The sequence below is a fragment of the Haliaeetus leucocephalus genome, unplaced genomic scaffold, assembly GCF_000737465.1.
Source record: "Haliaeetus leucocephalus isolate CR32 unplaced genomic scaffold, Haliaeetus_leucocephalus-4.0 Scaffold932, whole genome shotgun sequence".
In the NCBI taxonomy this organism is placed as follows: domain Eukaryota; kingdom Metazoa; phylum Chordata; class Aves; order Accipitriformes; family Accipitridae; genus Haliaeetus; species Haliaeetus leucocephalus.
In genome coordinates this window covers 10,020,604-10,035,723 of record NW_010973368.1, presented here as the reverse complement: position 1 = coordinate 10,035,723, position 15,120 = coordinate 10,020,604, and the positions used below count along the sequence as shown (strand labels likewise).

The following is a 15,120-nucleotide window of genomic DNA, read 5'->3' as shown; positions in this document are numbered from 1 at the left end:
GAGATGAATACAGATTTTGATGCATTTTATTGTGCTATGTCGTCCTCAATTAACTGAAGGCGGTTTGCCCCAGGGTCTGCCGATTCATCTGTTCGTTGGAGCTCACACCGAATTAGCATACAACAAAATCGAAAGATTCTTCCACGACAAACAGCTTGCTCATTCATCTGTTGTTTCGTTGTGGTGCTGTTCTCATTACTGCATTTGATTTAATTAGTATGTGTGCTAGTCATGAAAAAAATAGTCGTACCCTTGCTTTGGAGCAGGAAAGGTCAATAAAGCAAATAGCTGCTGCCTTTTGGGGCAATCAAAATACACCATGTAAGATAAATTTTGAATGGCTTGCAGATGCTGCACGTTAGGGAGCTAAAAAGGTTTTAATCCTTATTTAGAACTTTGTGTGGGGGGTGGGTTTTTTTTATAATTAATTTGCACAACCATCTTGTGTAAAGGATTCCTTACCATACATGAGCATTTTCCCTTTCGCTCTCCACACATCCCCCAATATTAAAAGAATAATCATGTCAGGTCTATCTTCTAAGGAGCACTGTTTGCTAAAAAGAAGAGTTAATCAGATCATTAACTTGAGCAGTGATCACATTAAGTGGGATCTTATAAGCACCTATGAGGAACTATTGAGCTGCCACACTGGATTAAAAACTGAAATTGTATTACTAGTTTCTGTTCTAGTTCATGCAGAAATAATCTTATTTAGTATGCAATTTTAAAAATACTTTGAGTTAATACGACATTCAAAAATTCTCAACAGTTGTGTTTAAACTGCTAAGACAAACATTTTCTTCTCTGCTAGCTTCCTAAATTTAGCACTGTGAACCGGAAAGATGTTAAGTACAGTAGATCAAAGGATGGAACTTCCCTATAAATTCTTTGTTTTTAGCAGAAAGTACAATCTTATTTAGGTAATGAAAATTACTGATAACTAAGGTTCTCTCTTAATTAGTTTGTGACTAATTTCTGACAATATAAAGATCAGTGTGGAAAAAATAAAATTTCCATTAAATATGCTGCATCTATTTAGCCAATAATGCTTCTCCATTTTACAACATGATGTGACACCAGTTAATGATAGTGTTTCTGTCACCTACACACTGCTCCGTGGGGAAGCCTGTTGGTACACTTCTCTAAGTTCCCCAGCATCTGCCTTCACCAGCTACAACAGTCATAAAAGGTGAGGGTACGGAAGTAACAAATAGTAAGAAGGAAGACATAATATTCATAAGCGTGTTTAGGGTTGCTCCCTAAGCCAAGATAATCCCTTAATAAATCAGACAAACACAAAAAGATTTTAAAGGCCTGTTTCAGGACATGCCATTTCAGAATGCCGTAACACCCCACATTTCTTAAAGGTCTTTTAAAAAGGTCAAGTTGGGAAATCATGCAAATTTATCCCTTTTAGTTAGCACACAAAGATATATGACAGAGAGAAAGTCTGTGTTTGTTGCTATTAGTACTATTCTTGTAGTTAGGATGGTCCAGATATTTATTTAGCAACAGTGCTTATGTGGTAGCACAGGTAACCACCTGGCTTAATGCCTTGTTCTCAATTACTAGTACTTAACTCTGCAAGCTTCTAAATATCCTTTTCCCTCACTGAGTTCAAGAATAAACTCTCTCCTCGGTAGAGAGGAACATGCATATTTATGCTATTTTGTACCAGTTCTGTGGAGTCCTTCAAATACTGGGCCCCTCACTGCAGGAAAGATATTGAGGTGCTGGAGCGTGTCCAGAGAAAGGCAACCAAGTTGGTGAGGGGCCTGGAGCACAAGTCTTATGAGGAGCGGCTGAGGGAACTGGGATTGTTTAGCCTGGAGAAGAGGAGGCTGAGGGGAGACCTTATCGCTCTCTACAACTACCTGAAAGGAGGGTGTAGTGAGGGGGGTGCTGGTCTCTTCTGTCAGGTGGCTGGAGATAGGACAAGAGGAAATGGCCTCAGGTTGCACCAGAGGTTTAGGTTGGATATTAGGAAAAATTTCTTTACTGAGAGGGTTGTCAGACATTGGAATAGGCTGCCCAGGGAAGTGGTGGAGTCACCATCCCTGGAGGTGTTCAAAACATGCGTAGACAAGGCACTTCAGGACATGGTTTAGTGGGCATGGTTGACGCTTGGACTCGATGATCTTAAAGGTCTATTCCAACCTAAACGATTCTATGATTCTATGATACTAAGATCCCTGACTCTAATTTTCATGGCAATAAGGATGCAATTTTAACTTACATAAACAAACGATACAAACCATACAAAATGGAATTTATTGAATTCATACTGTACAACAAGGAATATAAGGACTTCTGCTTTACAGACATATTTTAAATTCTTTTTAGGTATTTTAGTTTTAAAACTTCACAGTCAGTAAGAAAGTATACTATCAAAAGCCAGGCTTGAAGACCAGTTAGGAAGTACTCTTTCTCTGCATTACTTGACAGATTGTCACACAGAAGTATTTAAAAACACTTTTTTTTTCTCCACAAAAGTCAGAAAAAAATCCTTTAAAATGTTCATTAATATTAAATGGAGACTTACTTGCTCATATACTAGACAAATGTTTCAAAGTTGTCATACTGGCAGTATCCTGCCATTCCTGTAATCTCTCATGTATGTAGTTGCAATGTGTTTTAGCTGCATTTTAGTAACCGGTATGTTTTATGATGACAGAAACTAATTGGGACTCTTAAACCTCTCCTGCTACTGAAAGTAACACAGGCTTTGCCACAGAAATGCATTAACTATAGTTTGTCTACTTTGATCTAGCATTTTCAAAAAGATGTATCGGACGTTCGCTCTGGCTAACTGTTCTTACATAATAAAAACATCGTCAGAGCATAGCAAAATGCTGTTTTAACTGTTTGATGAGCTGTTGTGTATCAACATGGCCTGGAAATGCTTCTTCTGACTTCTGAGCAGCTGTGTAACTCCTCTGAAGATCTCCAACCTGTAAGAAACACACAAACTAATTTTGTAAATTCAAGCACTGCAGTATTTGCATCATGTATTCTTTGCAGTACATTTCTGACGCTTACAAATGTTTAAACATAGCTGGTCCTGAGAGCGAACAAATAAAACAAGAGTCAGTATGGAGGCTTTTGAACTCAGGGTTATGTCCCACTTACAACAAGGGATGAGAATAAAAAGACAGAAATGTGATTTTAATGGGAGGGATGCTTCAAGACAGTAACTTTATGTCCCATTCCACCTGACTTCTTGGAGAATGGACAACAAGGTACACCATGCCTAGTGCTTGAAATGAGGAGGAATAAGAAATGGAAGATTTGTTTTTAAATTCCATAGAAGTGCTGTTGTATATTCAGGCAAAACACTACCAATCAGGCCTCTGCAAAAGCCTCCACTCCATGTGATTTCCTGCTTCCTCACAGAGAGGCACAACAGTCTTGGAGAGCTGATGTTGCTCCTCTGCTGCTTTTAGAATTATGTTTCCACATTGTTCCCTACTTAGGGAACTTTATTTTTTCCTAAATAGCCATCATTTTTTGGAAGGAGGAAGTGTACATCTTCTCAAAGTGGTTCAGCAAAGAAGAACCCAAATGTTTGGGAATACATGTAGTAAAAGTGATAGCTCCTGGGTGAAAAGGAAGAAGCTATGGAAAGTGTCAGTAGGAGGCCTCTGTTGCCTGTGCATCAGCCAACAGAGAGCTTCAGTGCAGCAAGAATTCTCTGAAGAATCCAGGGTCCTGGCCAGAGAAGCCATGTTTTGTAAACCATGGCCTTACAAACCAAATCTAAGGATTGCATTATCACCCTGCATCAACAGTTAGCTGATCTGGCCATCTGTCTTCTCCCACAACCTATGCATGTTCTTTGTGCAAAAGCTACGTAACAAGACATTTGCAGACTAAGATTTACTCCTTAATCAGTAAGTACAGATTGTAATTATTCAAAACCATCTTATGTTTCACAATGGAGAGGATACGCTTACAAATTAATGGGTTGTTCTCTCCTTGACACATGCACTTTAGTATCTGTAGGAGTTGAGCTGCCCACACAACACAGACTCATAACAGAATCTTGAAGGTGTAGGCACAAGCAAAGGAGCAATTTTTCTTGTGAAAAATGTAAGGACGTACAAGTTTCTCCTTATTAACAGGAATGTTGGACACACTATTAATTCAGTGTCTGAGACATTCCATATGAAAGAAATCATTAACACACAAAATTCAAAGGTTGTAAAACTGAAGAACAGACTTTCCTTTTAAGTTCAGTAAGATCATGGGATGAATAATTACTGATATATCATGATACCATTTCACTTCACATTCTGAAAAAGCCAATGACTGTAAAGACTGTAGATGTAATTGTTAATGGATTGTTCATCTTCTGGGCATTTGGAAAATTACTAAGTTACTTTATAGCTAGTTGGCCTCACTTATTCTCAAAAGCAAACATTTGAGTAACTACTTTTACACACAAAGCTTCTGGGTTTTAAAATGAAAATGTAACTTCCGTTTTCCTTGAGTTTATGCACTCTGTATTCTTCTGTCTCACCTATTTGGAATTCTCAGTAATAATAATAAAAACCCAACTGCCCCACCAAGGCTCAATTTTTAGATTACAAGAACAGGATAGTGTATTACCTTCTCTGAAAGTATTGCAAAATTGAAATGGGGCTCATACATATGAGGTGCTAAAGATGAAGCAGTCTGCAGCAAAGCTCTTGCCTACGTAGAGAAAGAAAAAAAAAAGTGAAATCTGGGAGGGAAGGAGAATAACAAGAATCTAATGCAATTTTCATCATTCTTAAAAGAAATCATCCTGTGTTTTCTTTACTAGGCCTTTACTAAGAAAGCCATCTTCAACGATGCATGATTTACACCAATAGTACATTTAGGCATAATACAGTTTAATAGCATTGAAATAAATAAGACTCTTGGCTGAGTCAGCAAAAACATGTTGGAACTTGATTCAATTAAGCAATTCAGTTCTAAACACTGAACATAATATATTAATTTAAAAAAAAAAAGTATTTAAAGTCCCACCCCACTGTATTTATCTGTTGTAGCTGACAGCACTGTCATAACCATCCCTGAAAACCTAAATTTTATCATAAAAATTACAGCTTTCATACTCAGAAATTGTAATAAAATTAACTGTTTTTTCTGACTACTAAATAGTAGCATTAAAACTTAATGAAAAATTAAGCATCACAGTGTGCATTTTCATGCTGTAAATCCAACACAAAATTAAGCTCAACTTGTGAATGCTTTTACTAAAAAATAGAGAACTTCGGGGGAAAAAACCTGATCTTTTTAAAAAAAAAGTATCTGTAAACTGTTTGGGAAGGTATTTACAAGTCTTTCTATCATATTGTAGCTCTTGATGTATATATGAATCAATCAAAATAGGCTTGCTCCCATAAGGATTAAAACAAGCTCACAGTAGTTCAAACTGTCCAACATATAATAATTAATTACATATTAATTAATTTAATATTAATTTTCCCTGCATGTGTATAAAAAATGAATGCATTTAATCCACTGGGCATGTCAACCATACATCTAAGCACCATACAACTCAGCATACTCACATTAGATAACCACCAAGCTTACTGATGCAAAAGTTATTTATCAAGAACCTACTGCTTTGGGACAAAACTCTAAAGCAATCTTCTTGTTGAAAAAATCTTTTAAGAGCTGACCTGATTGCTGTCTTCTGCCACCCAGCAAAAGTATATTATCCACATTTATAAACTGAATATATAGCCGAAGTTTTAATGTAAGTGATGATTACAGAGTGATGGGTTTTGTTTTGGGTATCAATTTAGAAAAAGTTCTCAAAAACTGCAAAGTCACTGTAAACCTTGTTTGTATTTGGTGAACCATTTGGATATGCCTAAGAATTAGCAGTTGAATGGGAGATGGCACGACAACATGGAGGTTACACTGAAACACGTGTAAAAGTTATTTATGTTTTCTGCCTGTAATAGTGAGCTAGATGTTCAAACGATGCCTCCACCTCAGAGAAATGACACGTATCTTAAGTACCAAAGGGCCAAAGGAAGCATTCTGGTTAGGCTGAGATGCAACACCAACCTGTTCAACGTGACCTTTTCGCATTTCCAGCACAGCCAAGTTGTTGTAAGCTTCCGCGTAGTCGTTATTGTTGACTAATGTTAGCCTGAAACACTGATAAGCCAGATTCAGGTCTCCTATCCCCTAAAAGCAAGACTGTATTTTAATTTGTGAAAAGATTGGAAACAACATGCATCTGTTTTGTTGTCTGGAGTATCTTTTCACCCATAGGTACTACCATGGAATACAAATTACAATAAAAACATGCTGATCAGAACCATATGTGCTTTCTTCCCAGACCCTCTCATTTGCTTCTTATTCTTCCTCTGGACAGAATCATTTCTCTCCAGCACACACTTCCATGCTCCAAGTGATATTCACTTCATCTAATTTAACTCTTAGATAACTAAAGTGTCATCTAAAGACTACGCTATCTGCTACCATCTATGGTAGAGCAAGAAAAACAGAGATGTCTCCAGAGAGGAAGTCATCTTGCCTTTCTGTCTCTACACAGATTTAAAAAAAAATCACATATAGGCCTAGTTTTTAGAAGATAAAAATTAAGGGAGGTGAATTTCTTCGTATGGAGCAGCTGACTACTCTTTAGTATTATGACCAACACTGATACAGCACCAGGTTAAACATTAAAAGTGACAAATGCTGAAAAATATAGGCACATCAGGTCAAATTTCAATGTTTTAAGCAGTATAAATTATGTGTTTATGCAGTTGCAGTACAATCAAGATAAACAGCTGAGTTTCTGACCCAAGTTAAATCATAATCAGCATTTGAAGACCACTCATATTAGAAAGCTGTCAAAAACTTTATTCAGTAACCTTATTCTGGGCACTCAGCTAAACAGAAATCTAACACAACCTCTACAAGAACATCTGAAAAAATGGCCAATGAATGCAAATTAGTGTAGAAATTTAACAAACTTTATCACACAATTACACAATATTTCTATACCTGCCTATAAGACAGAGGAACATGCCTTCTCAACTATGACTTACATAGTGCTGTAGTGTCTGCTACAAGCTGCTGAGTATGTTATTTTTATGACAACAGACTTGATCTAATGCTCCATGTAACACAAATAACAGCTCAGAGAAAAAAATCTTGAATTCAGTTTTTTCATCAGATTAGCTTGTATTGCAGCAAAGGCCTTCAAGGGCTAGTACATGTTGCAATTTTTTTAGAAAGAAGGGAAGGTTAAACACGATGGTGAGGGAGATCTTTTAGCAGGAGTAAGCCACATTATGTGAAGGTGTACAGAACTTTTTTCTTTTGCCTCTTCCTCTCTACTGAAGTGCAAATAAACCTTTAATCTGTACTGCACTTTATCCTGTACACTATCAGGTTTCATATTTCAACGTAGGGCAATGACTCCTTCCTAGTTATTCTTTTTCCAGTTTTTGTAAAACTATATTTATTCAGAAAGGTTGTTAATATTTTTCATACCACAGCCACGTGTCCCAAGTTGTACCACACATCTGCTGTCTCCTCCTGATTTTCAGCCAAAAACAGTGCACGTTCAAACGAAGATAGTGTCATATCATATTGCTGAGCATAGAAGCAACAGAGGCCAAGATTGTTAAAAAGTTGGCAGTTATAAACACCCATCTGCAGGAGCCGTCTAGATTGAAAGAAAATATTTAATTTTTTTTTTTTAGATTAATTTCAAATAAGAGTTCTATTCTAAATTACAAAGTTCTCTCCTCCTTTCTCCCTATTCTGAGAGGGTATAATAACCAAGTGTTATAGTCTTACACTTGGTTAAGTTTTCATGAACAGCAGTGCAGGACAGTTTTGATTAGTAGAATCAAAGCTGTGCAAAACAGTCTTCATGTAAATTAGATAACTTCTGTCTTTTTGACTGTGCCACATGATCTGACTTTACTGTAAGACAGAGCTGTATGCAGCCTTTCTCCATTTTCCTCTTTCCAATCCCTCAACCTCTATCAAGCTGTAATTTGTTGCAGTTACTTTTTATGACTCTTCAGACTTCAATTTTTTGCTTGATTCCTGCCCTTCAGCACTGCTACAATCACTACTAGTACATCTAGTATGTGAAACTACATTAATCCTACATCTGAAGCATAACTCAGATTTTGATTCAAATTTATGTTTTTTCCTGCATCTTTTAGAATGGAGATCTTTTATAAAAATTATGTTTATCAATATTTATATGAGAAACAGATACGCTAAGAGGGACAGGGAAAAAGAGGACTGTTGTCTGTGGCATGACTGTGAGTTTCTGAACCTGAAGCATAACAGACCTCAGGTCTAACCAAAATGAGATGGTAGTGCTTATATTGACTTAACGTGCTCTTAGGTTTAACAACATGAATAAGGCTCCTTTGCACTCTGACTGTATTGAAATAAAAAGCAAGTAGCATCATTTAACACTATCTTTTTATTGCTTTCAGTAAAACATGGGGGAACCCCAGCCCATGTTCAAGTAAGGGATTTTGTGGTCAGAACTGCTTGTGACTTCAAGTGGAGTTTTTCAAAGACTACTCTTTTTCAAAGGGCTAAATAGGAAGTCCATGTGTCTTCTGAATGCAACTGAAGTTGAGAGTAAGGTCCAGTGTTCTCAGACTGCCTCATGCTGTGAAAGATCATTTCTTGTTTATTAATCAAATAATAACTGTTTTGATAATCTTTGTTGATACTTTTACATACTCCGCATGTAATGGTGACAAGTTTTTAAGAGAGACATGTAATTATCACTGGCCAAGAAAACACGTTAAGTTGGTATGCTGATTTTGTGGTGATATTTGTCCAAACGCTCAATCATTCTCTCATGACAATCTCCTAATGTTCTTTTTTTGCTATCAGCATTACAAAAGTCAACCCTTTATATTACCCTCCCACACATTCAGTTCCCCCTCCCTCCCCACAAGTATAGATACCTATAAAATCGCAGAGCTATCTCGGGCTGGTCTGAATAAAAATGGTTACTGCCAATGCATGCAATGGCTTCCACATGAGTGTTGTCTTGTTTTAAGACATCTTTATAGTACTCTGCAGCTGAGGAGATATTGTTCATTTCCTATACAATTGGAAAAAATTCGGATTAATTCAACTTTTTATCACCAATTTTTATCACAAAACTTATTAAAATGTCAATCTACTGAATGCTTTAACGATGCCCTGTACAGTACTTAACTGAGATTAATTATGTATGCTCTTACAGTTCTCTTATCACACAATGCAACATCACTGATTAGCATCTTCACAAGCAACACACACATCCACAAAAAGAATGCACATTAATTTATCAGCACTCGTTGTACCTCTCATTAACTCTATGCCATAGCTACTGTCCTGGTTTCAGCTGGAATAAACTTAATTTTCTTCTTAGTAGCTAGTATAGTGCTGTGTTTTGGATTTAGGATGAGAATAATGTTGATAACACACTGTTTTAGTTGATGCTAAGCAGTGTTTATACTAAGTCAAGGGCTTTTCAGCTTTTCATACTGCCCTGCCAGCAGAGTCTGGGAGTGCACAAGAAACTGGGAGGGGATACAGCAAGGACAGCTGACCCAAATGAGCCAAAGGGATATTCCATACCATATTACGTCACGCCCAGTACATTAACTGGGGGGAGTTGGCCAGGGGGCACCATGGCTCAGGGATTGGCTGGGCATCGGTGAGTGGGTGGTGAGCAATTGTATTGTGCATCCCTTGTTTTGTATATTTTAGTAGTAGTAGTAGTAGTAGTAGTAGTAGTAGTAGTAGTAGTAGCATTTTCCCTTCCTTTTCTGTCCTATTAAACTGCCTTTATCTCAGCCTGTGAGTTTCACTTTTTCTTTTCATGATTCTCTCCCCCATCCCACTGGGGGCCAGGGGAGTGAGCAAGCGGCTGTGTGGTGCTTAGCTGCTGGCTGGGGGTAAAACATTAGAGCTATAAAAAGAGATTTATTTGGTTTTTATTTTTTAGAAAAAAGAGATTGGTCAGAAGCTTAGCATGTGCAATGGGCATTTGCTACTTTTTGCACAATGCCTTGTGATCCACAGTACTGTGCAGTCAGTTTCCCAGTATGGTAACATACAGTACTTATTTCCCCAGTCAATGTCTCAATTATTTTCAATACTTTGTAAGTCAACTCATTAATTGCTCTGAACACAAATGAGAATATAATTGCATATGAAGAATTATTACATGCCTTTGAAAACAGGAATCATGGATTTATTACCAAAACTTATACTAGCTAGGATATGCCAGTTAGGAGAACTATATTGTATAAAAATATATGCTTGGATGTATGCTTCTTGGAAGATGAATTAGGGCGAACTCATTGCTGTAAACAACATCACACTGTTTCTGAGGAGTGCAAGTCACCAGAGGACTCTACCCCGTATCAGAAGAAAATAAATTAAAAGATCAAAACACATTTCTTTGTTTAGAGAGGAATAATTTCTACCTGTGTGCTGTAGACACACTGTACTCTCAACATGACTAAATAATAAGCTTTTATTTAATCTCAGCAGCATAGAATCATAGAATCATAGAATCATTTAGGTTGGAAAAGACCTTCAAGATCATCGAGTGCAACCATTAACCATGCCCACTAAACCATGTCCAGAAGTACCCTGTATTTAGCTATGAAAAAATGTATTTCCTGTGATTAAAGGAAATAGTACGAAAGCAGTCCCTTTAAAAATAATGGGCTTTTTTTAAACCAAAAAAGGTCTACAACTCTTCCTGCTGTCAAAAGGTAGTGACAGAGAAGAAAAGCTCTGATTAAGATGCCTGATGCATATATTCAACTTATGAGTCTATGTAATGAGAACCGCCCTGTGCTGCAGTAAAAATCTTTGCTAATGAAGCTATAATCCTGCACCCAGGTGTCAGTGCAAAACTAGATCCTGTCAACTATATTCTGCTCTTTAATAATTCCTTAAAGGGTTATGCAATGTTATGTATGGTTCTGCAAAATAATATCCATATTAAAAACTGTTTAACAATTCAGAAAGAAAAGCCTCCAAAAATTATGCAGCTGTTTTCTTCCTTGCTGAAGGACAAAAAGGATTTAATATGAAAATGGATTAATGCTTAGGGCTTAGATGAGAATGATGAGAACAGGAAAGAATGCCAAGTATGAATGTAGACCAAAAAAAAAAAAAATTCATGACTTTAAATCATTTGTTCTGGAATAGCATCATTACCAACTTTCAGTGAAAAACAATATTAAGTCCACTGTTTGACATGAAAATATACACTTTTAAAATACAAAATACATGGTTACCAAGGTAAAATGACACTACTTTAAAACTAATCCTACTTAAAATAACATCTACTTCCTAGACTAAGAAACATTCACATTCCAACTGTTCTCACTGGCTTAAGAAACTAACAGTAACACATAGTGCTAATAAAGACAACATTGACGAGTAGACTATTTTGCTGTTTAATCCTGCTAGCAGGCTGTTGGTGACTTGAGCAGTTTTAGTACGATGAAACATACAAACTAGACCTAGCTACACAGAAAACACCTGGACCACTTGCCCTAACGTGGACTTGCTTCCGTGTGTCAAGGGTAAATAGGATCTCACTAGTGTGATTAACCATTTAAACAAATAAGCCTGCAAGGCTCCCCTGATATTACTTTTGTATATTTGTGTAATGTTACCTGTTTTGCAGTAGTGGTACTAAAAATCAGCGTAGTTAATTTTTTATGACCTTACAGTTCTATTCAACTATTGGCTCTTTTTTCTTGCTCAGGCAGCTGACCTTGGCCACAGTAAGGATTGCATTGTGGGTGCATACCTCATAGATTCTGGCAATTCCACAAATAAGAGTCACTTCTCCAGGAAATCGATCTAACCCTTGCTTGAACACATTCAAAGCTGTTACAGGCTGATCCAAGCGCAAATACACCTAAGCAAATAAAAAGGGTATATAAATGTCAAATGTCTGACTTTTGTACTTGTACTGCTGTTTAACAAGGGAGATAAATAAAAGGGGGATGACACCTCCCTTTATGCAGTAAACCATTAGCTGAGATAGTGAATAACACTGGGAAAATAATGGAGTGAATACTGAATAAATCTCTGTAATGAAGATAAAATAGGCTAATTAAGATAATTAAATTTGCATGCATATCATCTAGACATTATTAATTCATATGGACATTACTGATAAACCAAAAAAGTATCTTGTTATTTATTATCATATCAAAATATACTTTGACACTGAGGTGAAGGTATCACCTTGAATATTTTCCTGTTTAATATATTTTTTATAACCTATGTTTAGGCTTGAAAGAACTGGATCTTCAGGTTGACAGTGCTGGAATACCAAAATATTTTACTTAGTCAAATAAGACTGCACTGCACAGAGCAGTGACACTTCCAAATTTCCTTACTGCTCTGTCAACCTCCCCTGTCACAAACAATAAAATCCCATAACAGAAAGAGGGCAGTTTGGTCTCTGCGATTTTGGCTTCTGTGTTGATTATGACAATGTGTGATGTGGATAACGTTGTGTGAGAATTGGATAGAGGACATCACCGTGTTGATAAAGACCACCTCTGCAGCTGTCTGAGAGTACAACTGTAAAGCCCTCCTGTTGTGGGTATGGTAAACACAGCTACAGCAAAGGAAAAAACCCTGCACACCTACTTTGGGAAACCAGATGGCTAGAGTGATTAATCTGTCTCCCACTGAGTGGAAAAGTGTTTTGAGTGCTCCTGTTATGAGAAATATTACATTGAATAGTGCTTATACTTGATATGACTAAAAAAGGGAAAGAATCTGTGACTGGCATATTGACACAAACATTTTGTGATGCAATGTAAGAAAAGTATCGATGTTAACTGAACACCTGAGAAACTTCCAAACACATTTCCTGCTTCTGCCCTTGAGCTTCATGGACTTTTGAGTGCCAACAATCAAAATACTAGTTAAAGTCATAAGTTCTTTATTTGCATCCCTATAGATACATAATGCTGTAGACATTTGCAAAGAATTCTTTCCTGTGACCACTCAAGCGATGTTCTTAATTGTCAAAGAGCTGTTGACTGTGAGTACCTTCCTAGTAAAGGGACTGCCATTCCAAGTTGATCACTGGCAAAAGGAAAAATCTTTTTTTCAGTCATTTTGCTGATGTCACTTACATTTCCTGTATTAAGCTAGAAAACTAATTCCTTCTTGTGAAAAGCAATAAAAGAGCAAGGGATTTGGGTTTTTTGGGGGGTGTGGTACTTGGTAGACTAGGACTGCACTAATGACACCATCAGTGTATATGCTTTAAATCAACAATTTTTTCCTAATGCACTCTATCTGGGCATGTTGCTGTATCTAAAACAGACTTCAAGTCATTTGCTATAGTTTTTCATTTATAAACCATGGAGCAGTTTCTGATGAATTTTATGTCTACATTAAATTTTAAACTTTAAATAATTGTCTCCGTTGTGACTGTCAAGCTCCGTATTTTCCTCTAGCAACAGTTCTCTACAACTAAATTACTCTGTAATGAGTTTCAGTGGAAAGTACACAGATGAAAGAGAGGACATGATAGCTGGTTATAACTTAATTAAGAAGAACCTTGGCTGGTTGTTTTACTCCTAAGTATCACCTATGTGAGTGACTTGTATAATTTATCCTGAATATGTGTAGTCACTGCACACTGCCATACCTACAAATAATTTCATACTTTGTTTGAACTGAGATAAAATTTCAATTAGCTGTTTTTTTGTTTTGTTTGCCTGCTTGTTTTTTGACCTGATCTAGCTATGAAGCACAGCTATCTTCATATTCTTAGGATAAAAAAAATGTAAAAAAATTGAGGATGGGAAATTCCACTAGATCTGCTCCTTTTTTATCTTGTTATTTTTGTTTATGAAGTATGTTTTCTAAGCATTATGACTCAGGTCTGCTCTATTGCTTCATCTGGAGGTTCACTCCAAAGATGCATTTGCTACAGATCCTCTGTGCAAATATTATGCTAAGGCAACACAGCCACAGTACTCTACTATGTAATTCCCATATCCAGTAGCACATCACACTGTCCAACATCTCTGCAGACTGTAGAGCTGCTGTCCAGATGAGTGGCAAAAGAAATTAAAAGATAGGCGGGACAACTTCCACCTACTCGCAGCTGCTTTGGGGAGACCTGCTCTTTAATGAGTACTACAGCTATAGTCATTAAGTTTTAGATGCTAAATGCAGAATGGCGCCATTTTCTTTTTGTTATCTCTCTTATCTCAGGTAAAAATATCCCATTTCCAGCTCTTCTGGGTCTTGAAATACTTTTTAACTTCTCAGCAGCCCTGACTTCTTTAAAGACTTTTTATTTTTGTTTTCTTTTGGTCTTTTATCTTTTCATAAATTACATTTCAAGGGAGAGTTAGCCTTCAGGAAAATATTTTTAAAAACCAAGATAGCTGTTGTAATAATGAATATAAACAGAAAACTAATTGGTACCATAGTATTGGTCTGTTTGCACAGAACTTGATGCAATCCTATTATGTTTTTGTAATGGCTGCTTAAGTCTTATCTTTTCAGTACTGTCAGATTGATCTATATTTCAGTGCCCTACTCTATTGCCTGTCCACCCACAGTCACTAAATCATGTTGTGTGATGCTTTATACCTGAGCGAGCTGGTCTATGGAGTGGGAGGTGGAAGTTCAAATGTAGCTCCTTGAGCTAGTAGTGATGGGGGGGAGGGGGAAGCGGGGCAGATGCATATCTCCCATAACGAATCACTGTTTGTTAATCCAATTACTCTGCCAATTTAGTCACTCTGTGTAGCTTGTGTTTTGCAGAATGGCTCCCGGTAGTGACAGAAATATAAAATTACTACGCTTAATTGAGTAAACTAACTCCAACTGCTGTACTGAGGACAAGTCTCCAGATAGCAGTGATGATCATTTAAATATAAAACATAAATTGCTCAACAAATGTAAAGGTAAAGCAAGTATCATAATATGAACATCTGAATTATCCACTAGTAGCGATGACTTTTGGATAGGCCTGTGACAACTGGCTTAAAGGGAGCTGACAAAGAGCAATGGATTTCATCTCTTTCTAGGACAAGAGGAAGAAAAATGCAGTTTTAGTTTCTCACA

General features: G+C 36.9%; 1 protein-coding gene across 5 annotated transcripts in view; it reads right to left on the bottom strand.

Annotated features, from left to right (window-relative positions):
* Positions 1-2,784: 2,784 nt before the first annotated feature.
* Positions 2,785-15,120, bottom strand: part of TTC8 (tetratricopeptide repeat domain 8) — a 47,513-nt gene continuing 35,177 nt past the window's right edge. For all 5 annotated transcript variants that reach the window (XM_010583807.1, XM_010583809.1, XM_010583808.1 and 2 more), the window contains 6 exons: positions 11,819-11,929; positions 8,958-9,097; positions 7,504-7,678; positions 6,064-6,186; positions 4,609-4,692; positions 2,785-2,951 (listed from right to left, as the gene is read on the bottom strand). In XM_010583807.1, coding sequence (XP_010582109.1) covers positions 2,835-2,951; positions 4,609-4,692; positions 6,064-6,186; positions 7,504-7,678; positions 8,958-9,097; positions 11,819-11,929 — 750 coding nt within the window. In that variant the 3' untranslated portion in view covers positions 2,785-2,834. The remainder of the gene's footprint in view (positions 2,952-4,608; positions 4,693-6,063; positions 6,187-7,503; positions 7,679-8,957; positions 9,098-11,818; positions 11,930-15,120) is intronic.